The following is a 27,312-nucleotide window of genomic DNA, read 5'->3' on the forward strand; positions in this document are numbered from 1 at the left end:
TAACAGATCTCGTTAGACTGACCGATGGAAAAGTCCGAAACTGACGCCGTGAATCTAAACTGAAATGTAAACAAGATAAATTGCTTCTATTTTATTACTAGATGGGAGAACTAATCACCACCACAGTGGGAAAGAAAAAAAAAAGTCTGTTTGGGTCAAGTTAAGCATTTTAGAGCCAAGATAGTTTGCGGCATCTGTCAGGCATGGCGGTGGCAGCATCATGCTGTGGGACTGATTTGCTGCCAGTGATACACGTGCAAAAAGGGAAGACTACGTCGAAATTTCTATACCTTGAGTGTTTGAACGGGACAACGATCCAAGACACAGATCAGAACTTTCTTTGGACTGGAAGGACTCAACAAAGCGGTTTAAATAAACTCTAAGCATTCTGCTAAGAAGGCAAATCAAATATGGAGCCAGATTTACGTCAGAAGCTTGTTTGACGAGTATAAAAACAACTTGGTAGAGGTGCCGCTTACTCGGGGCCATTTAGCACATACTGGTGAGGGATTGCTGCAAAGCCATGGACAATGCAGACGACTCTCCCTGTAGCTCTACGCTTCTCCAGGAGTGAATGCTGCTTGTCGGGACTTTGATGCAATCAAATGGTTCCCTTATACATTTTTGACCAATCTGTATAATCTGATTGAATTTGACTTTGTAAAGTGCCTCGAGATGACATGTTTCATGAATTGGCGCTATATAAATAAAATTGAATTGAATTGTATGCATAAATCTGAGCCTGTATGTATAATTTTGACCCTGTGTGTTGTAAGAGAAAACCCATCTTGTGTACTCAGTCCTTGCTTCTAAAAATAACCAAAGGTGTGCCTTTTATAAACATTAGACACAAGAGAAGTAAAAGTTGAATATAATAAGTTCCAGCCCAAACTTGCCGACACCCATGACCCATGATGGCTGTATGTAAACTTCTGACCCCAGCTGTGACATCGTACCCGACATTCGGAAGTGGCAGCCGTCAGAAACACGCCCTTCCAAGAAGCAACAACGGAGACCGGACAAAAAAAAATAAAAAGTAAAAATGCTAAACCCGACAGAAAGCACGACTTCAGAACTACAGCAGAAGCAGCAACTTATAAAAACGGCCAATTAACCCTTTTTTCCACTTAACAGCCACAGAAAAGGATAAAACAGCCACTGTTACTATGGGGGGGGGGGGGGGGGGGGGAGAAAACATGCTTCCTTAAAAAGATAAAAACAAACAAACAAAACAATTCCTTCGACTCTAAAAACCACTGGCATCAATAAATCTGAATTATACAAATTACATATACAATTGCAAATGTGTAACAATGATAATCATACTATAGTAATGATAATTATAGATTTTACTTAAAACTTTACATACTGAATTTCCAGTGCAGTGTTTATGTCACACAGGTGCAGATTCACAGGAGGACAAGAGGGGCGGTGTCACGAAAATGTCGCGGGGTTTGGGAGAGAGACCGCAAAGAGGAGGAGTCACGCCCACGAATCAAACACCCAGCGAGCCGCAGAGGAGGAGGAGAAGAAGAAGAAGAAGAAGGCGGCGGGTGGGGAGCGGCTGAGCGATGAGAGGTGGCTGTCAGGGGCTCGTAGCTGTAAAAGTAGAGGTGCATGCTGGGGGATGGAGGCTGGGAGTCCAGTGAGCGAGGGATTTTTATGTGTTCAGGCGTGACGAGTCATGTCCTCCTGGTCAACACTGGATGTGTTCCTTCATCCCTTCCTCCTCCTCCTCCTCCTCTTCTTCTCTTCTTCTCTCCAGCAGATCATTCCTGACAGACACAACTACAGGATTCAACCCCTAAAAGTGAGAACAGACGGATATTAGAGTTGCAGTTTTTACACTTTAACCTTCACAGATATAACTTGCTGAGGTTCGGTCATGAGGAAGAGCCCATTGCTGCGCTGACATCTCTGTGGAAGCTTTCCCAAACAGACCTGCTGCAGGTCATCAGACTTCAGGAGGAAACACACCAGACGTGTTGCATATGCACGTCCTACGCTTAGGTTAGCTCTTCATTTTAATCAGTCAATAAATGTACACTAGAAGCCTAATACAGGTGTATTTACGCTGCGCGGCGCCTACATTAGATTGAAGTTCTGATTTCAGATGCGTACATGCTCCTGTTTAGCAAGGAATAAACGGAAAAACAACATCCTGTGTCAAAGTTCACCTTCAAAAGTATCCCAAAGTAATAGTCGAGTTCGGCCACAAGGTGGTAGAAGTCACTTTTTTAAAGCTGCACTCAGTGGCTGAGCTCTCTGCCTTTCCTCTCGCAACACTTCACTAACTAGGAGGAGAAGGAAGGCCAAGGCGCACCTTATACTTGGTGATCTGTCCATGTGGCAAAACTCCTGTTCTGAGCAGAAACTGGCAGCTGTGGAGCGTACTTTGCAGCGCCTGGTGTAAATTTATGCGTTTGAAAATATGCCTGCTTACATTCCGCTTAGGTTACACAGGACTGACTTGTTCAAATCCAATGCAAGTTTTTGAAATGTTGTTTACATGGACAAAATTAATCAGAATAAAGTGCCTATCACAATAAAAATGTGTCAGATTTTGTGATCGGATGAAGCTCAATCGGACTGAAATTGTAATCTGAATCAGAGGGGTGGTGTATGGCGATTGATAATCCGATCAACGTGAATCTAAATGGTTTTCAGGCTCAAGTTATTTCGAATGTGGCAAACTGACCTGAGTGTGCACATGCGCCCAACTTCAATGTGATGTATGTCTGCTTTGAGTGGCGGAAATTTGTCGGGGAGCAAAACTATCGGTGTACCCGATAAACCTTTCTATTCGAAACTTTAAAGAGCTCAAAATTATTTATTCAGTAACGTTTCAACCGTAATTAGAAGCTGGGGCAAGTCCAGCCTGGGAGCTGGGATGTTAAATGAGCTCGTATAATACTGCTTTATTTACTATTTTTTGTTGTTCAGCAAAGACGGAAGTTCTTCTTCTTCTCTATTTTATTTAATAGACATTTTTTTTGATAACTGCGCATGTCAGGATGGTTCTACTCTGAATAAAGCCAGGAGCATATAAACACACATTATGATTAGGATTAGTTAACTGTGTGCCTGTTTAAACAGCACAATACGATTGTTTTTTTGTTTTTTAATCCAAATACATTTCAATCCGATCGTGAACATTTGTGCATGTAAACATAGCTACTGTTCCCCTTAAAGCCCCAGCAGAGTTTTTTTATTTTATTTTTTTTGCTGGCATCATTCCCCATTAGCTGCATCATGGTTGGCTGCATCTCCTGGTTGTTGGGTAGTGGTGGCCCAGTGGCTTAGAGCAACGCGCTTTAATCTGTATTCATATAAATTCAATATAAAAGAAATTCAGAAGGAAATCCTTCCTTGAGAAAAAAATAAAAAATCACCGGTGAAACAATTGTTTTGTAGACCTTCTGTTACCAAATAAATGCATCAGAAATAAAAACTGCATTTTGAAAATCCTCAGGTTCAGTGTTGACACTGCAATGAACAAATATCTATTTACAGGCTTTCCACAAGTCTTTAGCAAGAGAGGGAACCAATGGTGATTTAGTTCGTTAGTGACTTGGTGAACATGCTCTGAGGAGAAGACGTGCCGCCGTGTTCCCCAGGCGGACGGTTCGTACCTCACTGGAGAGGCGCAGCTGGCGCGCCCGAGCAGTGGAAGTGGATGTTCTGCCACTTGCTGTCTCTGCGATGCCAGACGCGCGTCTCCTCCGACTGGCTGGAGCGCGGCCGGCCCTGGTTGTCGACAAACTGAGTCAGCCGGATGTACGCGATGCAGGCGGCGTCCTCGCCGATCAGGTGGACGTGGGGGTTCAGGATGGTGGTGTGGATGGGCTTGTTGTTCTTAGCCAAGACTGGAAAAACAACATGGAAGAACAGGTCAGGAGGACATTTTTTTAATCCATCTCTGGTTGAAACCAACAGAAAAAGAGAAGGCAAATAAAAACAGATATACTGACTTCATAGTCTAATTAGTCTCACCACAAACTTAAATGTACTTTATTTGCAACAGTCGCAACCCTACCAAGACACGACAAGTAGAAAGCCAGGGAAGTAAGGGACACAGCTAAAACAATGATCAAATGAGCCTAAAATGTAACTTTTAGTTAAATCATCCCCATAAGTTGGTGGTGATGGACTCCTGCAGGGGGGATTGTCTTCATCAAAGGAAGCAAGGACCTGAAAACTCATCAGCTGATGGGAAGATGTGTGACGCTAAATCATGGGAATCCTGAAAGAAAAGCTATCAGAGGCTGAAAATTAGGGTTCACCTTCCAGCTGGACAGCAACACTAAACATACAGCTATATGTTGGAATGGCCTAGTCAAAGGCCACACATAAATCCAACTGAGATTGTGTGGCAAGGCTTGAAAATTAAGGTTTACAGAGTCTCTCTATCCGATCCGAATGAGCTTGAAATCAAATGCAAGCCACACTTTTCAGATCTTTATACTTTTTATACATCTAGGCTCTTTGTTTTGCTGAGTTAATCTGTGTTGGTTGATGAAATTAAATCACAAATCCATTCCAAAATGCAGCTGCATCAACATATAGATCTGTAAGGCACTAAATGCTCAAGATTATTCGATCATATAAATTAAAAATGAACACTTGTGCAAATAAATATATTTTTAAAATAATTTAGACAAACAAAATTTGTTCTTTTGGGCTTTAAATTTAATGTAGAGCAAATCTTTGGACTTCATCATACTTTAACAAACTGATTCTGCCGATTCATTTTTAAAGCCAATACATTGACATTTTAAGGCACCATATGGTATATCACCCTAATTATTCTAATAAAGATCTGAGAAGTGATGTGAGAAAATCTTTTTTCTTGGGTAAAAGAAAAAAGGTATCGTGTAAAAGCTTCTTCCAATGAGGATAAATGGACTAAACGAGGTAAACACGGCCTTGTCTCCTTATCAAAACCCACCATGACGGCTGAGAAGAATCAACGGGAAACAAATATTTAGATCTTACGATTCTCAAAGTAGAATCTGTGGAAATCCATTCCCTCCACCAGGTTTCCCAACGCCTCCGGTTCAAACGAAGTCAGTCCAGGATCGCAGATCTTCCTGAAGAGAGAACAGCCGGGCTTCTTTTTGATGCCAAATCGTGCAACGGATCCGAAACGCACACAAAAGAGCCCAGACTCACGCGTAAGCATCAAAGTCTCCGTTGTTGATGGCCTCGATCAGCTGTTCGGTGATCTTGATGATTTCTTGTTTGCGCGCTGCAGATGGAAAAAAAACAAAACAAAGACAGGTAAATCAAAAGGGAACCAATCACAGGAGCGGGACCGACGGAGGGGAAGTTAGTTCAGTCACTCAAATACGACCAAACAGATGCTCGAGCAGAGCCAAGGCAGAATCAACGTAGTTATAGACGGTTACTTTGTTTTACAGGATCGATGAGAAGAACTTCAAACCAGAGCAAAAGCTTCCAGACGTTGATCCTGATATAACACAGTTTAAGAGAGCACGCACACACAAGGCACCTCCTCCAATACCATCACACACCAAGTCACCATTTTGTATTCAAAGACAAATTAAACCAAACAGCTTAAATCTGCAGTGAGTAGTAAACTTCCTGCAGAGAACCGACGAGCTTAATGAGGCTTAATATCACCAAACCAACAGCATTTAGATCAACGTGATGCACAGCACTCTGCAGAACACGCTCCTTTATCCACAGATGTTAAAGACATTAATGCACTGAAGTCCAAATTCATCCGATCGTGTCCTCCGATCGGCTGCCATGCAGCAACGGGGGCTGGTGCTGGGCTTAGTACTCACTCTGGGAGGAGGACAGGGAGGGACAGGAGGGGGAGTGGGAGGGAGGTGGGGGAGTGGTGTGTGCAGGTGGAGGGGCCGGCTTGGCGCTGGGAGCCGGCGCCGAGGCGGCGTCGCCTTCAGGTGCGGCTGGCGGCGGCGCCCTGCGAACGCTGCTTACCAGGTCTGTGAGCCGGGACACTAAGGGGGGGGGGGGGTTCCAGGACGGATGGGCGGACGGACAAACGTAATAGAAAACAGATTAGAAACAATAAGATGGAAAAGAAAACAGGACAAAGATGAGAAAAAGGAAGCGATGGGTAAATTTCTACTGTCAGATTCAACAGGAAGCTGTTTTGGTCCTTTCACAAATGAAATTAAATTGTCATTCATTAATCTGTAAAATGTGATTTTATTTCATTTATGAAGCTACTAATGCTCACTGTGCTGCACGTCATGCATCCCTTAGAGGAGGATTAACAATAAAACTTTAACTTAATGTAGCATAGGTGCGATTTGCAGAAGAACAAAGAACATCTGGATAAAGCCACGTTAAATAAAGAATTATATTAAGAAAATATTGTAAGCTACTTTGGGTTCTAGATTTGTTAATTTTATAGACAATGTATCATTTTATTACATTTTGTCTTTTTCCTCGTTAAGCCAACAAGGACATAATATCGTCATAATTCTCATCTGTGTCTCATTACTATCTACAATCATTTATCGTTTTAAGTATTTTCTTTTTTTACAGTGTTTTTTATTTTCTAAAGCCTGCATCTTTGCTCTTGGAAGCTTTCTGCTTCCTCAGTTTTCTTGTTCGACATCCCCTATGACCCTGTTCAGCGATCTGTCCGAGCTTCACATCATGCAGCATCTTGGCACGGCATCAGAGGAACAGCAGATGCCAGCTGATTGAATATAACTCTAATTTGGAGGTCATTTACTGCCGGCTCCTGCCCACTTACTCTGCATGGGGACAACGGGGGTGTGTGGAGGGGAGGGGGCGGAGAGGACAGCGGGGGGCGGAGTGCTGGCTCGGCCTTCTCCGTCGGTAATGGGCCCTGAGCCCCTACGCACCGAGCCCAGCAGGTCAGCGAACCTCGCAGCAGCTGAATTTGGGAAGGGAGGAAGACGGAGGCGTTTGAATTGAAAAGGCGACCCCCAAGAATTTGACAAACTTCCTCATGGTGAGCAGTTATCATCATTAACATATCCTAAAAGCTGACCGACACCTTCTGTGTGATGTTCTGACAAAATTCATGCTTGGAAAATGTGAGAAAAATAACACCAACACCAGACGACTTAAGGAGAACTATTGTTATTTTTATTTAACTCCACAAGAGGGAGCCAAAGAGTCATTCTTAAAACAGAGAGGCGGAAGATTGAGACAATTTTATCCTAAGCAATTTAGCGTTTTTATTCCATTGTTATTGCCGTTAGTAAATGTTTTAAAAGCCTCGGAGTAAACTATAAAAATGCGGCTGACGTCGCTCCGCCCAAGTCAGGGGGAGCCTGTGGGATTTAGTGTTGCTAAACAGCAGCAGATGGATGCTTTTAATACATGCAAGGACCAAATGGAAAACACACACACACACACACAGAGAAAAGAAACGTAGCCAGCTTGTAACTAGATGAGAATGTGTGCATGTTACAGGCTGAGTCTGGCCGACCATGCGGACTTACAGTGCACAGCAGCTGAGGAGCCCTGACTGCTATCAGGCTGGGAACTTGTGCTGGACTGCGCCTTAAGCGAGCTGCTGTCTAAGCTCTTTCCTGACAACATCCACACACACAGGACGAGACCAAACACAAGGAAATCAAGAGATGCAATCCAGACGGATATCTTCCACCAGGGAGACAGCAGAATCGTGAAGTAATGAAAGCGGCGGCGAGACGACACTATGGGGGCTTGTGAGGAACCCGTTTCTGTCCTCACACCGAGAAACCAAAAGCAGCTCTTCGGCTGAAGCAATGAATGTTGTCGTTATCTCAGTTAATGACTCGCTTTGTGCCAGATTTACAGCGATGGCTCCTGCTGCTGCACGTGGGGCATTACCGCGAGCCTCGCCACAGAGCTAACGATCGATGACGACAACGGCGATGGCTGCGATAATGAGAAAGATCCCTCATAATGTTAGACTTGTTTAATCAGCTGGAATACAGTGGCTGAACTTATTCACATTTATTCTCGTTACAACCGCAAACGACAATGTGTGTTTTTCTAATTTTATGTCACAGAGCGACACGAGGCGGTAGAAAATTGTGGAAGGAAAATAATAAAGGAAGGGGGTCCTGGTAGAGCCGCGCCATTAATCAACGGGGATCCTGGACTGAAAGAGGTTGATCAGACTGAGAATGAGCTATTCTCAATAAATAAATAAATAAATAAATAGATTAATTAAACAGTTTGTTCTCCAGATGTGCAAAGCTGGTAGAAACAAATCCCAAACGACTTGCTGCTGTGACTGCAACAAAAAGTAATTTCCTCAGTGAAGGTTACTACTAATGTGCACCGAATTTTCAGATTTCTACTTGTCAAATATTTTAAAAGCCGTTAATCCTTTTTTTTATCACTTTACTATTATGCCCTATTTTGTGCTGCTCTAACAAAAACTCTTCAGAAGTTGACGAGATGGAGTATTAATAACCCTTGGCAAGGAATTAATTCATTAATGTGATTCTAAAATAGCAGGTAATAATATAAGCTTTGTGACTCAGTCAGATCTTCACACTCTCATCTTCTAAGAGAAACATTAACATCAGAAACACGACAGCAAGAAACATCCAAGTGCACAGTGTTTGACTGACAGATAAACTTGGAGCAAGTCTGCAATAAACTCAATAAACTTACTTCAAAAATAACCAGTAAACAGAAAGAGGCTTCTGTCGCAGAACAAAGCAGCACAGAATGGAAGAGTCTAACAAGAGGCATATTAAGCATTGAGACTAATATACCAGAAATGCATTGAGGCCTTTGAGGTGTTGGATTACAAAGCAGCTGTCCACCACTAACCTGACAAGACCCCACAAAGACCAAGAAGTCACGAAGCGTTCCAAACAAAACACGACAGCCCCCTCCTCCCGCTCTCACCTGACCGGGAGGCTTTCTCAGCGCCGTCTCCCCCCGTTTAAATCTCAAGATCCATAAAAGTGCGACGTGTGAGACGAATGCCATCCAGGGGTGGCGCTAGCAGAGCGGCGTGTGTCCACCGCGTCGCCCCTCTGGGCGGTCCGTTTGGGTTTCCTGCCGCTGAAGCTAAATTTAGGTGGCCTCCCCCTTTTTTAGCCCCGACGTCCCTGCCAACGGTACCCCAAGCCTCCCGGGGGGGGAGGCGGGGTGTGGTGGTAGGAGCCGTTTTGGAAGAGAAGGACTTTCAGGACGACAAAGTATATCAACAATTCATCAGCATGTAGAGTACCGCAGGTAGAATAAGTACAGAAAGTGTCTGCATTGGTCCCTGTTTAAATGTTTTTAATATGGCCAGTGACATAAAATGTAAACTGGATGTTGGTAACAATCCGAGTTACGCACGCATCTACAAATGTCTCAGCAAATGTGTCCAAATATGAAGTTATTTGTTAGAAATTCAAATGAAACAGGGACTAGGTTTGAACATACAGTATGAGGAAAATTATGAGCTGAAAGGGATAAAGAGACATAAAAGAAATAAAACCCACTGAAATATCTCAATATTTAGAAAGTATTACAGCGGCGAGAAGCAAGTCAATACCAGCTGGTTTGTTATTAACTGATGGCCTACAAGACGGTTTCTTATCATCAGGAGAGCACAGAGTTGTACGTTGGGTAAAAGCACAGAGACTTTCACACAAAAAGGTTTTACTTTGGGAAAACATACTAACGGCACCAGCTACTGTTGCTTTTCTGAACTCCTGATTGTTTCATTGAGCGCCACTGGAGTCGTAAATTGGAAGTGGAAGGAACATTGTTGGTTTCCTGGGGTATAATACGGTGTGGGAGACCCAGCTTGTGTCAGGTAGGCTCTTGCTCACAGTTAACATGAGAGCCAGAGAAACGCTAGTCTGAAAGAAATTAAATTGGTGTTAAAGCCAAACACAACTGTCGCAGGGTGGGAGTTTTTTCCTTTAAAACCAAATGATACCACCCGCCTAAAGCCGGTAGGTCAAGAGGACATACTCGCGTTATTATGCCATTATCATGTTAGTTGAAAAAGGTCTCCAAATAACAATGATTTATCGCAATGATTTTTAGAAAAATTTACCATCCAGCAAAATGTCTTATCGTGACAGTGATTGACAGCATTGCACTTTAAAGGCCAGGTTTGGCATTTATCTGGATATTTTAAAAACAAGGCAGTCTATCAAAAAAACAACAACAACAACAACTATATATTAACCACAAACAAATGTAAAAATCGATCAGGCTTGCTCTGGAGTAAGCAGCTACGCTGGGCTCGGTAAAATTAGAAAATCCTTAATTAAATGCATGTTAACTATGTGAGGAGAACATTCTAATAAATTGGGCAGTCCTTAAGTTTATCAAGTTTCTGTGAGGGAGAAACCTCTGGCACCAAGTTAATAAATGGCTTCAATGCATTGAGATTTTAAAGGAACCTACAGTTCCTCATACAGTAAAGTAGTGGCTGACTGAATGCTGGAGACAGTTCATGTTCTTGCCAGGTCTTTAAGTTATTTTGTTTAGCAGAACAAAAAAAAAAAACACTTTTTTGCTTGAGTTGAAGATTTTAACTCAAAAATGGCTACCCACGCAATAACATTAGCTTTTATTAAACCAGGAGAAAAACAACGTATTTGACTCCGTGTTGTATGATGAAAGTTATCTGGGGGTTATGATGGAGATCGAGTGCTTGGGGTGTGTCATCCCGCATGTTTGACTATGTCAGGAGCGATCTGGAAAGATTTTAACAATTACTAATGTTTTCGTGTCTTTAACCATGTGCTTTAGCTTATTGTCCCTAAAAACAGAGCTGATGGACAAATAGCACACCTTGAAATGAGGTGTTACTCTCCATAGGCTGTGAAAAACCCAGACCAGTCCAAAAATCCAGAAAGACCTGACATCTTTTAACCAAAGCAATAACTTTTCTTTTTTTTAACAGAAGATGGTAAAATAATAAACATCTGCATCTGTTATAAAGGCTTTTTTCCCCCTTTTCTTTCCAACACTCGTTCAGCTTTTATGCAGTTCTCGTCTGTGGTTGCTGGGGAATTGCACGTTCTGTTCTATGTGCTTGACACTGAAACGAAGCATTCATGACCCCATTTAGACACATTGTACTCAGCTGAGATGCTGAAAATGAGGCTGTTTAACTGTGCTGAACTCCACAGGCCAGGAAAAAAAACTCAGACACACCCACAAAAGAGAGAGCGAGAAAATAAAGAAAAGATTAGAGGCTTGAAACAATAGTTATTTGCTAATATGCGCGCTATGTTCTGCACAGCCACAGCTGTGCCGGCTGAATATTCAAACGGGGCGTGTTGGTATTTTGAGGAGCGGGTTGCTCGGGATCGTAGGTCCATCCAAACACGTTTGAGGAGAGCCAAACTGAAACAGCTGTACAAAGACGTCTAACATTTTACAGCCGAGCGCTCACCTCTCAGACACGCCAACTATCACGCAGCAGGTGTCAAAGTGCATCATGACGAGGCAATGCAGTCGGGCTCCACCAGGGGTCAGTAAAATGTTAGCTTTCAGCTGATTTATGGCACAGCACAGACATTAGAAACACGTTTTTTTTTTTTTCTTTCTTTTTGTGAAGAGTTCTCAACATCTATAATGTGTTACAGGGTGTTCGCGTGGGTGCTGACACACAAATAATAACAGAACAAGGATTTCCCCCCCTCCTCCTTTTAAAATCAGCACATAAGCAGGAAACAATCCAGAGACAACAGAATATCACTCAGGGTTCCTGCATGTTTTAAAGTGCCAATTCCAGTTTACTGAGACCCAAATAAGCTGAGGTCCCTTTTTCCGTTTTGGCCAATTAATTAGATGAGCTCCAGCTCTGGTTTAAAGAAAAAAAAAAACTCAGCAAAAGCAGGAAGGGAAGGATAGACAAAAATGATTGATCACATAAATGAAAAGGTGACAGATGGACTAACTGCTCAATGGACGGCGAGATGGATGAAAGGGTAGAAGTATGGATAGATGGACAGCTGCTTGGATGGACAGAGGCATGCAAGGATGAATGGATGGATGGATTTAGAGAGCGTGAGTAAAGTCTGTAAATATTTTTCACAATCTCTGTACATTTCGCCTCTCAGACTGAAAACATGACGGCCCTATAAACAGGAGAGGCTCAGAGGCTCCAGATTGTGGCAACAATCACAAACTGAACAGTTTCACAAAGAGACTATTTCTGTAACTAAACTGTCAGGAGCGACAAATCTGCTCCCGTGAAAAACAAGACGCCCTGCTGCAAAACCAAAAAAAACAACAAAAAAAAACGCCACCAGGCAGGAAAACAGACACAATAATGAGACTTTTTCTTTCCTCTGCAGTTGTAAAACATGCTCATCTGTCTGATGGGATGTTCTTCATCACAAGCCTGCAGCTACGCAAGTTGGCGGCGAAAGGAAACTGCTTCGTGAAAACATCAAGCGGTGCCTTGAGAACTTTTAAGAAATCTGTAGTTTTATTGTTTTTTTTTTTTTTTTTTTTTTAGTTGCAGAGCACAGAGTCTAAGATCTTCTCTGAAATTCATCTGGCTTAGACCCGTTTGTATCTGTGAAGCCTTACCTTTCACGTCCTCGTCCTCCACGGTGGTGTTGCTGCTGTCTGAGGATTCCTGGAGAGGAAAACAAATCACACAATCATCTTGTGCTCAAGCACAGCAGGGGATTCAGACTGTGCTAGATACACAGGGGAAAAAAAGCACACCACAAGTGGGGGGTAAACAAGGTAAATCTGCACAGGCAGAACACATGCCAGCAGGGGGCACATCCTATCATGCCATGTTACGTTTTCACCCGAAAACATCTATTATATCAACACAAACCGACGTGGAATGCCAGTGGAAGTCAAGACTCCTGTGCATGTTAGTCGGAATCAGCGTTAAAACCGAGCCATCTAACCAAAATGTCTTGACCTTAAATACTTCCTGTAATGCTTTTTTTCCCCTCCTTTCCTTAACTTTATGAAACTTTAACCAGAGGAGCTTTTTCCACCTTTCACAGAGACAGAAGCAGACAGAGAAGATTCTCGCAGGAAGATCGGCTGTCGTCCTGGGCAGAGCGGCTCTCGCTGTTTCGGATATATTTATGCACCTGTCTGCCTTTCTGTCACTCCTTTCGCCAGAAGAGGAGTTTCTGATTTCCAATTAGCGGATTAAATGGGTCTAAATTCCCCTGCACGTCCAAGGGGTGCTGAGAGACTCCATGACCTGATTAGCGAGAGCACACGTGCACCGGCGGCTTCAAGAGCACAAAAGTGGATTTTTTTTATAGGCTTTAAAAGAGCAGCTGGTGACCCGAGGAGGAAAGAGCAAGAAGGAAGTAAACTGCATTTCTGTTCCTAAGAGGAGCGAACGAAGACTGAAACACTTGCTCAGCTCCCAATATCTGATCACACCTTCTGTGTGTTCTTTTGCACTTTTTTTTATTTTCTTACTCGCATATTCATTATGCAGCTTATCAGCCATCTCATCAGCAACTTTATTAGGATCCTTAGATGTCAGATTGACTTTAGTATTAAAAAATGAATATACTATTGGTTTAAAAGGTTCTGCATGGTTCAGAAATACTCGGGATCAACAGAAATAGTTAGTATTCCTCTCTAAACCAAATGGGTGTGGAAAATAAATGGGTTTAAATTAACTTTGGGTTAATATTTCCTCTGTGTATGGATCACAAGTCTGTAAAAAGTGTTAAAACACACCAGACATAAATCATGCCTGGATGGAAATTATTATTTTTTCTGCAAACCCATGCAGATCCATGCACAACTTCCCACTACATAATGTTCACACTGCAAAAACGGAACTAAAAATAAGTAAAATGTCCTTGATTTGAGCAGGTAAATAAGATGATTTGCCAATGGGATAAGATTTATGCACTTAAAATAGGAACAACTCATCTCCATGATCTTATGTCAAGTGCAGGATGTCTAATTATCTTATTTTAGGGGTCAAAATACTCATTTCATTGGCAAATAATCTTATTCACCTGCTCAAATCAAGGACAAATACACTAACTTTAAGAACATTTGACTTATTTTAAGATCCATTTTTGCAGTGCAAAAACACATTTTCAGTTCTAAATACTATCAGAAGTTACATAAGCAGAGACATCTACAAACATACGAGTACGTTTACCTACAATACAGACTTTACACGAGAGTTAAGAATCTGATACAACATCTTTGTCATACATAAAGATAAACCTCACTGCTGGTTGTTTGGCAACAAAGGTTTAAAGAGAGGTTGGGATATAAATCCTTCACTCAACTAAATATCAAGGTTTTGTTGCTCTTTCCAAACCAAGAAATCTTTTTTGTTTAATTATATTTCCCATTTCTTCATCTGAGCATTATGAGGAGACAATTAACAAGTCATGACAGGAATCTACTTTAAAAACAAACGCCATTTGTCTCTAAAATAACCAGATCAACAAGGACCTGACAAATAATCATGGGAAAAGTGTTTTTTTTTTTTCTCTTTTCTCTGGTGAATATGTTTATTGTACTCAGCATTACATGGATGAACTCAAGACATCTACACATTTCACCACTGAATTTTCCAATTAGGTTCCATCTAGATTCAGCATTGTGGATCAGACACAGTCGGTAAAAACTGTTGCATTTGTACTAAAAACAAAAACAGGATCTTATATTCTATGATTTATATGACAAGCCAACGTTTTTCCAGGTTACAAGAACAGACACTATAATGCACTTTGATACAAAGCTATCAGATCAAAGTACTTTTAGTGATTAACGTTTTTGCCATTTTTAACAATAAATGTGGCCCTTTGTATATTTAATTATCAACTGCTCATCTCCAAGATGAGAAAAATAATCATCAGTCCATAGTTTTTCCCGATAAGAACAGGCTCATCTCAATTACAATAACATAAAAAAGTTACTTCAGCTAAAGAAAAGCTCAAAAAGTAAATCTCATATATAGATTCATTACACAGAGTGATTTATTTCAAGGGTTCATTACAGTTAATTTTGATGTTTGACATCGTTCGCAATAATAAGCCACAACAGAAAAAAAAAAAATACATCACTGCTGGATCGTTTCATACTGCTGTTTTCAATGGTATAAATAGAAAGTTGAGTGGAAGAAAAAAATGCAGTAGGCCAACTGCAGTCTGGAAACGCTGTGAAGCGAAACCCACAAAGAGTTGGAGAAAATTTAAAAAGATTTACAAGATGTGGACCGCAGTTGGAAAAACAGAGCTTCTAGAGCCACCGCCCATTGACGTATCCTGGACACGGCTACAGCTGCTGCATTATTTGTGTTGAGCCACTCCTGAGCAGAGACAGTGTCAGAAGGCCTTCCTTTAGACCTAATTTTGCATTTCATTGTGAAATGAAGTTCTCAGAGACTGGAAGAACAGCAGAGAGGTTGCTGGAGGCCTATTGAGGCTTTTACAGTCACTGAGGAATTGAGGAGCCATGTCCTCTGCTGGTGTTGGTCCATCCTGCTATATCAAACCCAAAGTAAGCGAAACTGTCTGGCAGGAAATTTTGGGCTGCTTCATTCTTACGTTTAGTGACGAGCTTGATGGAGATGCTGATTTTATTTTTCAGCAGGACTTGGCTACTGTCCACACTGCTAAAAGTAGTGATAGCTGCTTTAAAGACGGTGGTACTATTGTGCTAAATTTGCCAGAAAACGTCTGGGTATTGTTACAACAGAGGCGACAATACAGACAGAATGCAGCTTTTCCTACTTGTTTTTATTCTGTTTTATTTTCCTATATTTTAATCATGTAAAGCAGCGCCGGCTCATTAGCACCTCGCCGGCTGCACAAGCTGATGTCCTCCATGTCACGCTGCACTGATGCAGTAATTCATGCAAAAGGAGCCCTGACCAAATACTGAGAGCATATACTGCACAGTGCATGGACATACTCACACATTTCTGGTGGTAAAAAGCTTTTTCTAATCATTCTTAAGTATGCTGGTGAAGATTCTCAGTCATCCAGGTCATGGTCATTCCAAAAAAAGTAAAAAACAAAGCAACTGGACTTGTTTTTCGTAGTTGAAGACATTTCGCTTCCTCTCCAGGAAGCTTTCTCAATTCAAAAAGTCTGGCGTTATATGGAGTAACAATTCTATTCTTAAGTAGTTTTCTAAGTTTCTGAGAAACCACGCTCTGGGTTTTTATCCAGTATAACCCATAAAGTAAAACGAACAGAAACAAACACTTTAAATACGCATTACTCTGTGTGTGATCAATTTATAAATCGGCACATTTTAGCTTTTGTACTGAATTACAGAAGTTAACTTTTCAATTACATTCTAATTTATTCCGACACACCTGTATGTAGGAAACACATTCATGAGGAAGTTGGGGGCAAAAAGCAGTTCCTGAACTAAAAGCCAGGCAGGAACACATCCTAGTTTGTTACTAAGCAGAACTTCATGATAGAGGAGATTAACAAGAGAGTTCCTCAGCAGCTCCTCCTGCTGTTGGACCGCTGTCCTTGAAAATTGGTGTGCAGAGGTAAGAAACACTTGTTAGCCGATCTAAACCACTCTTTTCACAGCACAACATGGATCTGATTAGTTCGATATCTGCCACACACAGACACATGAACACTATATCCACAGGCGATGCAATGCTGCACTCAACACGGATGCATGTCGTAAAAATGTAACGAGGACAGGAAAAGGAGGAGGAACAGAACAGAGAAAAAGGATGAGGAGGTCAGGACTTAGGAATGGAGAATACCTTTGTCCCGTCCACCGGATTATGGATGACAGTTGTCTGAGGTTCCTGGAAGAATAGGAGGGTGGGTGGTAGAAGATGGAAGAAAAGTGGTAAAAAAACAAAAAGAAAGAACAGAATTTGAGATAAATGTAGATAGAAATGGACATAGTACAGAAAAAAAGAAGAAACGGAGAGAAGAATGTTGGATGAACAGAAAGTGCTTGGAAGTACTGGTGGAAGAGATGGGGGTAGAACCCTCCAACAGAGCGACAGAGTGGGTGGATGAGCTGAAAACTGTAATTTGGAGTCAGCTCTGCTCCCTGCAGACAATCGAACGCAGAACAAAGACAATCATCTAAACAAATAGTTTGAAATCTACACGTCAAACTATTATTTTTTTTTTACTTCGAAGAACACTCTACACGGACCTACCCAAAAAAAAAAAAAATCCTGTGCAAATAAAGATTTCCCTACAACATGCATAATAAAATAACCTGAACTTAGCCTGACTCGGCTGTACAAGAGCGATAACCTACATGCATAATTCTGGGCTGCCCTCCACGTTCTCGATGGCACAAACACGAACTGAATCATGTCAGTCGTGAGAAATCAAAAAGGGAAGAATAAGCCAGCACGCATATATTATTGATGACGTGTACTGTGACGTAGATCTCACGAGGGGTTGGCAAACCCCGCACAAAAACGGCAAGAACCCCCAGGATAGAAATAGGTCAAGCTGCTCCGTCACCCTCGCCTCGACGGAGAGGATGCACCGGAGAGAACCGTTACAAATAATGCAGAAACGCCGGTTTCTTCGTTGGGATTGAGTGCACCTAGTCGGGCCTTTGCTGATGCAGGATGCCACAACCAAAAGCTGAAGACTCTGATTACAGATCACAATGCTTGGTCTGAGTTTAACTCGTGGCTCCTTTCACCAGTTCTTCACATCTGTGACTTAAGAGTCCGACACCGTTCCCCCGCTTATTTCAGCGGGCTCTGATCCCTGGTGACTCCAGCCGTTTCCCAGATATTTTTCCCTCCCTTTTTCCCCACAGCTGTTCTCAGTCTTCACTCAACCCACAGTCAGTCAGAACCCATCAGCGCCCGCCGTATCCTCCGCAGCGCTCCCCGCTCCCTGCGGGGAAGTGACACCTCCGTGATGACCAATCATCAGCTGTCTCTCTCTGTGATGCTCCTGGTGTTGCCTAGGCAACCATCTCCTAGGGAAACAGGCGCTGATGGCAACTCAGATGGCGATGAGTGAGAACAAAGGACCTGGGGTGCACATTAGGTGGGCGTGACTGCTGATGGCAGGGTATCATCCGACGGGGGGAAATGAGCGCCGCTGACCTCACTTTGGTTCAATTGAAATGATTCGCTTTAATTGGACGGGAGCCACAAAAACAGGACAGAATTTGCTTAAATATATTAATAACCTCCAAATTCCTTCACCTGCCCCAACAGCTTCCAGGTCAAGATGATTAGGGTTAGCAGTCTGCTGATGAGAGTGATTCAACACGTTTAAAGACTAAAGACAGACTCGCCCGAGTCCCTGGCAGCGTGAAGCAGATCCCAGCCTCCCTCCCACTCTCAGCTCCCTTCAAGGATCAGAGATTCTGTCTGTTCTACTGAAACGGCTCCAGTGCACGTTTGTAAAGAAGCGCATAAATGTAACCCTTTCCTTAAACTGTCTTCACATGAGCTGAACGGTGCATAAAGTGAAGTTGACGAGCGAGCACACAGCCAGAGCGGATGGTTTAGAAAGCCAGCCGTGTGGCTGCACGTGTTGCTTTTTACTCCACAGAGTTATAGGTTATTATTACATGCTCAGCTGTGTTACATGTCACAGTTAGTGAGATCATGAGGGCGGCATCTGGAGCTACGTTTCCATCCATTTATAACCGTGGCCCGAGGGTACGAGGATATATAAACTGCCTTGCAAATGTGTTCCGAAAGTAATTTGAATGGATGTATAATTAGTGCTTTTAGAAATGTGGAATTAAAAGAATAAAAAAAACTAATTTAATCTGAATTTATAACATAAACGCTGAATTTGTGCAATTTGACATGAAGACTTAAGAACAGAACACAATTTCTAAAACATTTTGTTCTCACAAGCTTGTAAGCGAGCAGAACAAAGTGTACTTTTTAAGTTTTCATGAAGGCTAATTGATGCATGTTTGAAATCGTCCGATCCGAAGGAATCGGCCTTTGTAATCTGACAGTTTTCAATCTTTAAGAAGACGTTGGTGGAGAAAAACTAAAGTTTAAAATTCAGAATAAAAAAAGGCAAAGCTTTGTGTAGTTTTGGCAAAAAGATAATTATTCCCCTCAAACATGACTTGATACAGTTTTATTATTAAAAGATGCAACTTCCTAACTTCTCTGCTTTAATTTTTTTGTCTTTTTTGTTCTTTAGGGAAATGACAACAAACTTTCCCTGATTGTACATACAATAAGCATATTGTAACAGGTTTATTATAATGTAATGAAGTTGCGCATGTGTAGCCCAGTATGGACAAAAACTCATGTCTAAAATTGATGTGCTGCACTTCATTCTTCTCACAAAGCTTTCTTAAAGTGTCAGAACTAGGCATGGACTATGTTGGTGAAGCTTCTCAGTCATCCAAGTCATGATCGAAGCAAAAAAGGTAAAAAAAATAATAAAACAACTGGATTTCTATTCTAAGCTGAAGACGTTTCGCTTCCCATCCAGGAAGCATGGTCTAATTAATGGGAATAAGGTGCGGCTGGGTTTTAAAAACTATTTTCCATCAACCGGGTTCCTACAATTTAAAGTTGCTTTTAATAAAATGAGGAAGTACAACAGTGACTTGAGTTTTTACTACACCTAAAAGAGTTTAAAACTACTGGGACTCTGGGATACTCTACCTCTACTGTTCCACATGCCTCAGAGCATAAAATAATATAAAAAAAATAAAAAATCATCTCTTTTCCTGGACCTTTAACTGACACATTAAATTCCTCTAAGACATCTTAATACTGCTATGTTTTATTTATTCTTATTACAGTTTCAATCTATTTCTATTTTATGACTGATGGTCGCTGTTTCATAAACAAATTTCACTTTGAGATTTTATTTTAGATGACTGTGACTTCGCAACTCATCTCAATACCTGAGAAATCCTTTCTTTTTTTTAGCTGAAAGAAAATTATTGGTAATGCTTTCCATGTATGAATATACATGCTGTTTTTTTTTTTTTCATTTTAAATGAAAGCAATGAAAACCTGTTTTAAGGTCTTATTTTAAATCTTAAAATCGCTACTTTCCAAAAGTACAGAGGATTATCATTCCACAAGAACCTAATTTCTGCCTTTGACTCGTTAGATCAGAAACCTTACATGTATAGCAGCTTTTAAGATAAACACAAAGTGCTTCACAATCACCAACAAGGAATAAAAATCAAGATAAATTAATAAACATCTGATTTTAAGCGGCTTTTAAAAAGAGATTACATAATTAACCAATCTCAAGACCAAAGGAAGACAGCTCAATTGGCTTGAGGCCACTGAACAAAACGCCTTTTCTGTTTTACAACATAATTAGGTGCCAAAGAACCTGCCCGTTGTTAAACAGGGGTGGAGGCCTCTGGGTCCAATTGTCCCCATCTTACAATGCTACAAGCATGATTCAGGCCCCTGGGAGCAACAAGCAGCCATCAGAGCACGAACGATTGCTTTAATCGGTCCTCTTTAGCGTGTGAACAACCAGTTTTGATTGTCACCATTGAACTTGTTGATCCACAATGCAAAGGCACTGCTTATAAGGCTGAGTTCACCTACAGCTGTAGAGACTGAAGAAGTCTGCTGGAGAATAGACGACCTGGATTATTCAGATGCATCAGGACATTTTGTCTCCTTTGCTCTGGTCACAGGACCTCAGGGACCAGCCGGGGACAAATGGGAGAAGAAGCCCTTCGCTTTGGTCCAGAACTGTCCAAATCGGTTCATGAATCAAACTGTGTCTGGCACAGAACAACGAACCTCCAGAGGCTGCTGTTAATGGCTTAGTATTTTTAATGTGTACGTCCCTTTTTATTTTATTTTTATTCCTTACGGGTTACAGGATACATGTTATGAATCCCCATTGGGGATCATAAAGTTTTATGACTCTTGGTGTAACAGGTTAATATTTTAGAAATGGTAGCTGATAATAGGCATAAAGGTCGATGTCTAAATATAGCAGGAGGAAAAGCAAACATAAAAATTTAAAGTCTTCTACATAATCCTTCATGTTCCTCAACATACAAGCTTCCATTTAAACCCATCGGATGTGAAACAAACCATTGAGGCGTTTTTTCACCGACGTCTGTGTACACTGCAAAAAGGGAACTAAAAGTAAGTAAAATCTTCTTAAAATTTGTATATTTTTTCCTTGATTTGAGCAGCTAAATAAGATTATTTGCCAATGGAATGAGAATTTCTAACCCTAAAATAAGATAATTAGCTTAACTGCACTTGAAACAAGATGATCGAGATGAATTGTTTTTATTTTAAGTACAAAAATCTTATTCCATTGGCAAATAGTCTGATTTACCAGCTCGAATCAAAGGAAAATACACTTATTTCTAGAGGATTTTACCAACTTTTAGTTCCCTTTTTGCAATGTAACGTTGGATTTACACAGCGGGGAACAGTTTTGGTACCAGAGGAACCGGGTAAATAACCCTGACAAGTCCCTGCAGGCGACCAGCGTCCAGTCCTTTTAAGAAACCGTCCGCAGACGGGTAAAATGCCACGGCATCACAACACCAACCTGGGTGCAAGTCACACAGCGTCCCCCACCTGCCGCAGGGAGCCGTCTCCTGACACTACCTGCTGATCTGAAACCTAACCAGCCCCAGCGGGCGACGCAGAGCTCACCAAAGATTACCTGCAGCTCACAGACCCACAGAGAAGTAAACACTGGCAGTGGGGTGAAGACAGAGGCACAGACACACACACACACACAGGTGAAGGGAGGCTGGGAGGTAAATACCAGAGCAGGTGAAGGGATGTTTCCTTTGGGACTGGTGACTATGCTGTTTTTGGTGCTGTTTGTCTGGGGCTGTGCAGGAAAGGAGAGGAAAAGGGAGGAGACACAACAAGAGTGTTAACAACAGCAAGAGGGTGTGTCCATGCAGGTGTTTGTGTGCGCTTCTTCATTGGACCAGTACGGACTAACTCCAAGCATTGTGAACTGAGATAGGTGAGATGCCAGCTATATGTGACTTTTTAAAATTTACTTAGAGTTACAGCACTGTGCAGACGTCTCCAGTCATTAATTTTGCTCCCAAGGAGCCAGACTTTCTTGTAGGTAATATTTTAAATTCATCTCAGTAAATTTTTCTCCATGCTTGCAGAAGCTCTTTGTGCAGGTCTAAGGGCTGCAAACTAGCTCACGCTATAAGCACCATGATACAGGCATGCTATTGTGTCTGTCCCTATCAAATAAATCTAATAAATAATAAATAAAAAACTGAAGCTTTTTCACTCGTTTTTATTTTTTTTACTTTTTTTCTCTTTTTTCATTTTTCCTTCTTTTTTTCTTTTCTTTTCTTTTTTTCTTTCTTTTTTTCTTTTTTTTCCTTTTTTTTCTCTTTTTCACTAATTTTTAAAAATTTTGAAGTGCTTTATTGTCTGTTTCCAACTTTTTTGGACTTAAACTTGTCAAAAAAAAATAGACAGTGTTCTTTGATGCAATTTGCTTGGATAAAGTTAAATTGTTGCTGTATTAAAACTAGTTGAATCTCTTTAGAGAAGCAACTTTAAACGAGACGCGTGCCATAAACACAACATATTCCATTTTCTTTATTTAATTATTAAAATCCCCACAAATTTGACAGATTCCCATGGACAATCTTATTTGAGCACCAATAAGGTGATTCCCAGTGAGCTTCTCGCTGAAAACCCACCATCCAGTAAATAATCAGTCTTAGGATGACGTGCAGCATCTCTCAGGTCCTGTCTCATCATTGCTGGATTTTTATTACTTCCATAAAGACGTCCCTGTACGAGACGGTTCTTCTGTCTCTAAATACTTTTTACTCCTTACACACTTTTGTCCTCTACTTGTCCTAAATTCCTAGTTTTGTTAAGTAGATCTGCAAAATATGATAATGTTTGTCAGGTGCAATCACTTAATAAAAAGTGAGTGAAAAAGCAATAAAAGTGGAAACAAAATGATCAGAAGACCTACAGAAAGTCTGTGAAAGCAGGGATCAAGATAATTTTAATAGATTGCAAGAAATTGTGGCTTCTGGAAAGCAAGATGAGTGAAAGAAAAAGTGGACCTGCACAGCACTGTTTATGTTGACCTCCACCTTTATTGGCACCCCTGGTAAAATGTGTAAAAAGTCTTAAAATAAGTGAATCTTTTATCTCAGTGGAACAATCTCACACTGTAATATTCAAATTATTTATCAATTAAACCGCATGTAGTCTCATGTTAGAGTATCTGGGATACAGGAAGTCACACTTTACTAAAAAGAAAAAGGTTCATTGACACTATGGTCAATTTAATAAAAGACTGGCTTCAGTTATACAAAATCAATGATTTTGATTTATTTTTTTCCCCACTGGAAAAAATTAACTCCAATCAACGGGTTTGATTTTTCTAAAATTTTCATTGTGAGATCATGCAGCTACAATAAAAAATAAATTAAATAATAATAAAGATATTATACATTAATTTACCACAGTAGACAATAAACGTGAAGGCGTAACTTGTTTTTTTTCTCTATTAAAGTTTTTTTTTTCTCCCATGTGTTATGAAAATCTCCATCTAAAGAGATGGATCATAATTATATTTGAATGACCTCACAAGCATAACAGGATAAAAATAGGTGGATATCATATACAGCATGGGGACCGTGAAGTAGGAGGGACAAACAGTGAAAATTAATAGTTATCTGTCAAAACTGATCTGTTCATTGTAAAAAGTAAAATAACGAGGGTTGGTAATGTGTGACATCATATAACTGTCACTATTGATGCCCCCTGTTAAGGGTTACACATAGCAACCATTCAACAATGCTTTTTGGCCGTGAACCTTTTTTTTTTTTTTTTTTTTTTTTACGCTTTGATGAAATGCTCTTTAAAAAGGCCGCAGATCAAAGAGCCTTTAAAGATCCCTCTGATCACAGCGGCTCGGCATCACATCTACATTAAACCTGTTGGGAGGAAGAAAAAAAAAAAAAAACGTCAACTTGAAATTGCTAAGTGGGGCGAAACGCTGGGATTGGAAGTGAATCATCAAAGTGAGTCACTTTTAGAAAGTCATCTCCCATTACATAAAATCTTAACCATGCGAATCTGCTCCACCTCAGCAGTTCCTACTCATCGGCGCGGGGTCAAACGGGATCACCGGTTACTTAATGCCAAGAATCCCGCCATGTAGAAGTGAAGATTTTAAAAAGGAGGGGAAGAAACCTTTTAGAAAGTAGGCTGATCGATCTTATCGATATAATAATAACCTCTGGTCTTGATTGAGTTAGTATGAAATAAAGATTTAATGACACTTAATTCATATTCAGGTGTGCTGAATCACAGGTTTATAGCATAGTATCTAAATTAATGGATAAAAGTAGTGTGTGTGTGTGTGCCTGTGTTAATGTGCTAACCATAATATGACATTTATACATCAGTGAATTTAAACAGGAGAGGAAAGTAGGAGAGAGCAGTTCAGCACACAGAGGCAGAACAGAATAAATAAATACAATAAAACAAAACACTGAACAGCCAACAAAATAAAAAAAATATATATTCACATGCGGTTAACTCAGACTCAGTCATTCCCAGACAAACTCCTCCTCACACACCGACCTCACATCAACCAAACCCGTCTTCGTCTGTCAAACCGCACCGGACACATGATTCCTCATCAGAGCAACAACGAGGGAGGAAGGCGATCAGCTCCGCCGCCATCAGCGCTTCCATCATACCATGTCGGCGGGCCAAGACCTTCTGCATGGCATTTGGAAAAAGCTCAGGAAAGCCTGAGTCAATTATGTTCTTTGTGGTCATACCGGAGACCACAGGAAGATTTATTAGAAGAGCAGAAACAAAGAGAGTTGTTGAGAAGGTACCAAACGTGGTTCTGGAAGATAAGTAAGATGAAGGGTAGGGGTGAAATCCACAGACGGCTTCCCAGGTGGTAAAGGAGAGCCACTGGGAGAAGAAAGGAGGAAAAGGTCTGGAAAAGTCAATGAGGAGAAGTTAAATACTCTTCCAGATTACTTACATCACTTATTTGGTTTGAGCTGTTTTATAAAAGAGAGACGTTATTTATAAAGGTCTAACACTTGAATGCAGGTGAAACTGCTGAAACTACTTATATATATATATATATATATATATATATATATATATATATATATATATATATATATATATATATATATATATATATATATATATAAACTTTAGAACTTTACAAGTCATTTCTTGTGCTTATAAAGTTACATTGTTCCTGGTTCTGAATTCAAAGCAGGTTTTTAATTTACCTCACGAACAGTGGACGAGTCTTTTTAGAACATGTCATTCAATGGTTTAAGAGACATTTATAAAAAGTTTTGTCTTATTTTTTTTTTAATTTAATAATAACTGTTTTTTTAACCTAATTACAAATATAATAAAGACATGCACCTCTGTTCAAGGACAATTTATGAAAATGTGCCATCAACCAGGAAGTGGTTTTCCTTTAAAGGACCAGAAGTGTATTCATTTAATAATACCAGTTTAACAGCAAGAGAAGACAAAGTCTTTTAATACAGAGTTCAGTTAGAAGAAAATCTGACTTCTACAGCTAACATGAGCAGATTGTTACAAACCTCTAATATCCCACAGTCTGTGAACGTGCCTAAGACAAAGGCTGTGTACAAGACTTGAGTCCCGGGTCCAGAGCCCAAGTCCAGTTGTGAGTCTTTAGAGTTCGATTCTAAGTAAAGTCTCAAAGTCTCACTTCTTCAGAGAGAGTCTAAGCCTAGTCTGAAATCTTTAGTGTACGGAGCTGAACCTCGTCTCAAGTCTTTAGGGAACAAATCCTCGTCATTTCCTAACACTATAGTGCAAGTCCAAGTCAAGCCTTTGAGTGTCTAAAGCTTCTAAAGATTTGAGTCCAAGTCTCAGATAGGGTCCCAATCTATAGTGTAGACATCTTTTTAATAACCAGAATAGCCCTGAGTCAGTATCAAAAGGACAAAGACTTTCTTTAAACATTTTCCTTTTTAGAATGCTGTGCTTCTTCTTTGATTAATTTAGGGAACAATAATAAATGGGTTGGTTTGTAGAATAATCCTTTATAAGTAATTTATCAAAGATAATGAAAAAAAAAAGGGGAATCTGTATTTTAGTGGTAAATTCACCTATGAGAAATGGCACCTGCTGCAACTCAGAAGCAGCATTCAAAAGTGCATAATTTCCTATTTCACTAACTAGAATATAAACTTTGTAATTTATGCTACCAAACAGAATGGAAGTGAGATGGATAAAGCAAATGAAAGTCAATCAAACAGTATGAACAAAATAAAAAAAAAAAAAAACAAGCTCAGATGCGTAATTAGGATGCTCACCATGTACTGGACAGTCGAGCTGGACTTGCGTTTCTGTCCTCAGGTAATTGATGGGATGGATTTATTGATGGTTGTGCAGATGATAGATAAAAAGAAGAGGTTGGGAGAACACAAAACAAGCAATGGTGACGACTGAAGTACAAACACAACGTCTGCCGACAAAAAAAAAAAAAAAAAGGAAGGAAGGAAGGAAGTTGCAGTCAGGAAGAAAAGACCGTCTTTAGAGAAGTCTGACTTTGAAGATTGCAAAAGGATGGTGGTGCGAGCAAGAAAAGGAATGACATCGGGGAAAAGACACACGAGAAAGAAGTTTGCGAAACGGTTGCAAAAAAACGTGACGCTCTCTTTAAACACCATCACGAGCAACAAGAAACAAAATGGCACTTTGAAAAGTGACTAGAAATTTAACAAGAGTCAATAGAAACTAAAGCAATTCTAGGTCATTTGGCAATAAATACAGTTACAGTCTGAATAACCGACCAACATTGTTTGAAATGCTGAATGATGTGGTTTTAATTGCGGTAACCGGCAGCATAGGAGGCTGAAGGTGGTGGGTAACTGGTGCCAAAGAGAGACCGCCGGGACGCACCGGACAGGTGCTGCAGCTGAGAAGCGCCTAACGAACCAGACGGGAGAGAAAGCTGGAGAGAGTGGAAAACGATCAGAGGAGGCCGCAAAAGAAAAAAAAAAAACACGAGGAGGAAGGAAGGAGAATCGAGACAAGGGAGGAAATATTGAGGAAAGCGGGGACATCGGCAAGTGAAGGGGACGGGCTTTAGAAATGCTTCGGGGCGATTGTGTGGGGAGCCTGTTGCTAGGCGATGAGCGCGCCGCGCTGGAAGTGAGAGTCTATTTCTGTCGTCTGAGTTTCCAGGGTCCAGACCGGCAGCTATTCCTGGAACCGGAGTCACATTCCCTGCTGAACCGAACGAGCAGGGAGGAAGAGGAGGGAAGAGGAAGGGGGGGGGGGCGTTCACGCACGCAAACTCACGCACGACACACGCACCTGCACGGACACCCACGCTTACACACTCCCCATGTGCAGGCATGCTCACGCCCACATTTTCACTT

The 27,312-nt window shown here is 40.9% G+C and overlaps 1 protein-coding gene across 50 annotated transcripts in view; it reads right to left on the minus strand.

Moving 5' to 3' along the window:
• Positions 1 to 948: 948 nt before the first annotated feature.
• Positions 949 to 27,312, minus strand: part of LOC105920517 (calcium/calmodulin-dependent protein kinase type II subunit beta) — a 100,033-nt gene continuing 73,669 nt past the window's right edge. For 5 of the 50 annotated variants that reach the window (XM_036144140.1, XM_036144141.1, XM_036144149.1 and 2 more), the window contains 11 exons: positions 26,242 to 26,274; positions 21,669 to 21,737; positions 16,691 to 16,735; positions 12,529 to 12,577; positions 7,473 to 7,562; positions 6,755 to 6,898; positions 5,811 to 5,987; positions 5,173 to 5,248; positions 4,996 to 5,090; positions 3,633 to 3,866; positions 949 to 1,804 (listed from right to left, as the gene is read on the minus strand). In XM_036144140.1, the coding sequence (XP_036000033.1) occupies positions 3,634 to 3,866; positions 4,996 to 5,090; positions 5,173 to 5,248; positions 5,811 to 5,987; positions 6,755 to 6,898; positions 7,473 to 7,562; positions 12,529 to 12,577; positions 16,691 to 16,735; positions 21,669 to 21,737; positions 26,242 to 26,274 (1,011 nt within the window). In that variant the 3' untranslated portion in view covers positions 949 to 1,804; position 3,633. The remainder of the gene's footprint in view (positions 1,805 to 3,632; positions 3,867 to 4,995; positions 5,091 to 5,172; positions 5,249 to 5,810; positions 5,988 to 6,754; positions 6,899 to 7,472; positions 7,563 to 12,528; positions 12,578 to 16,690; positions 16,736 to 21,668; positions 21,738 to 26,241; positions 26,275 to 27,312) is intronic. The other 45 variants (XM_036144175.1, XM_036144166.1, XM_036144187.1 and 42 more) reach the window with 18 other exon arrangements.

Source organism: Fundulus heteroclitus, chromosome 12, assembly GCF_011125445.2.
Source record: "Fundulus heteroclitus isolate FHET01 chromosome 12, MU-UCD_Fhet_4.1, whole genome shotgun sequence".
Lineage (NCBI taxonomy): Eukaryota > Metazoa > Chordata > Actinopteri > Cyprinodontiformes > Fundulidae > Fundulus > Fundulus heteroclitus.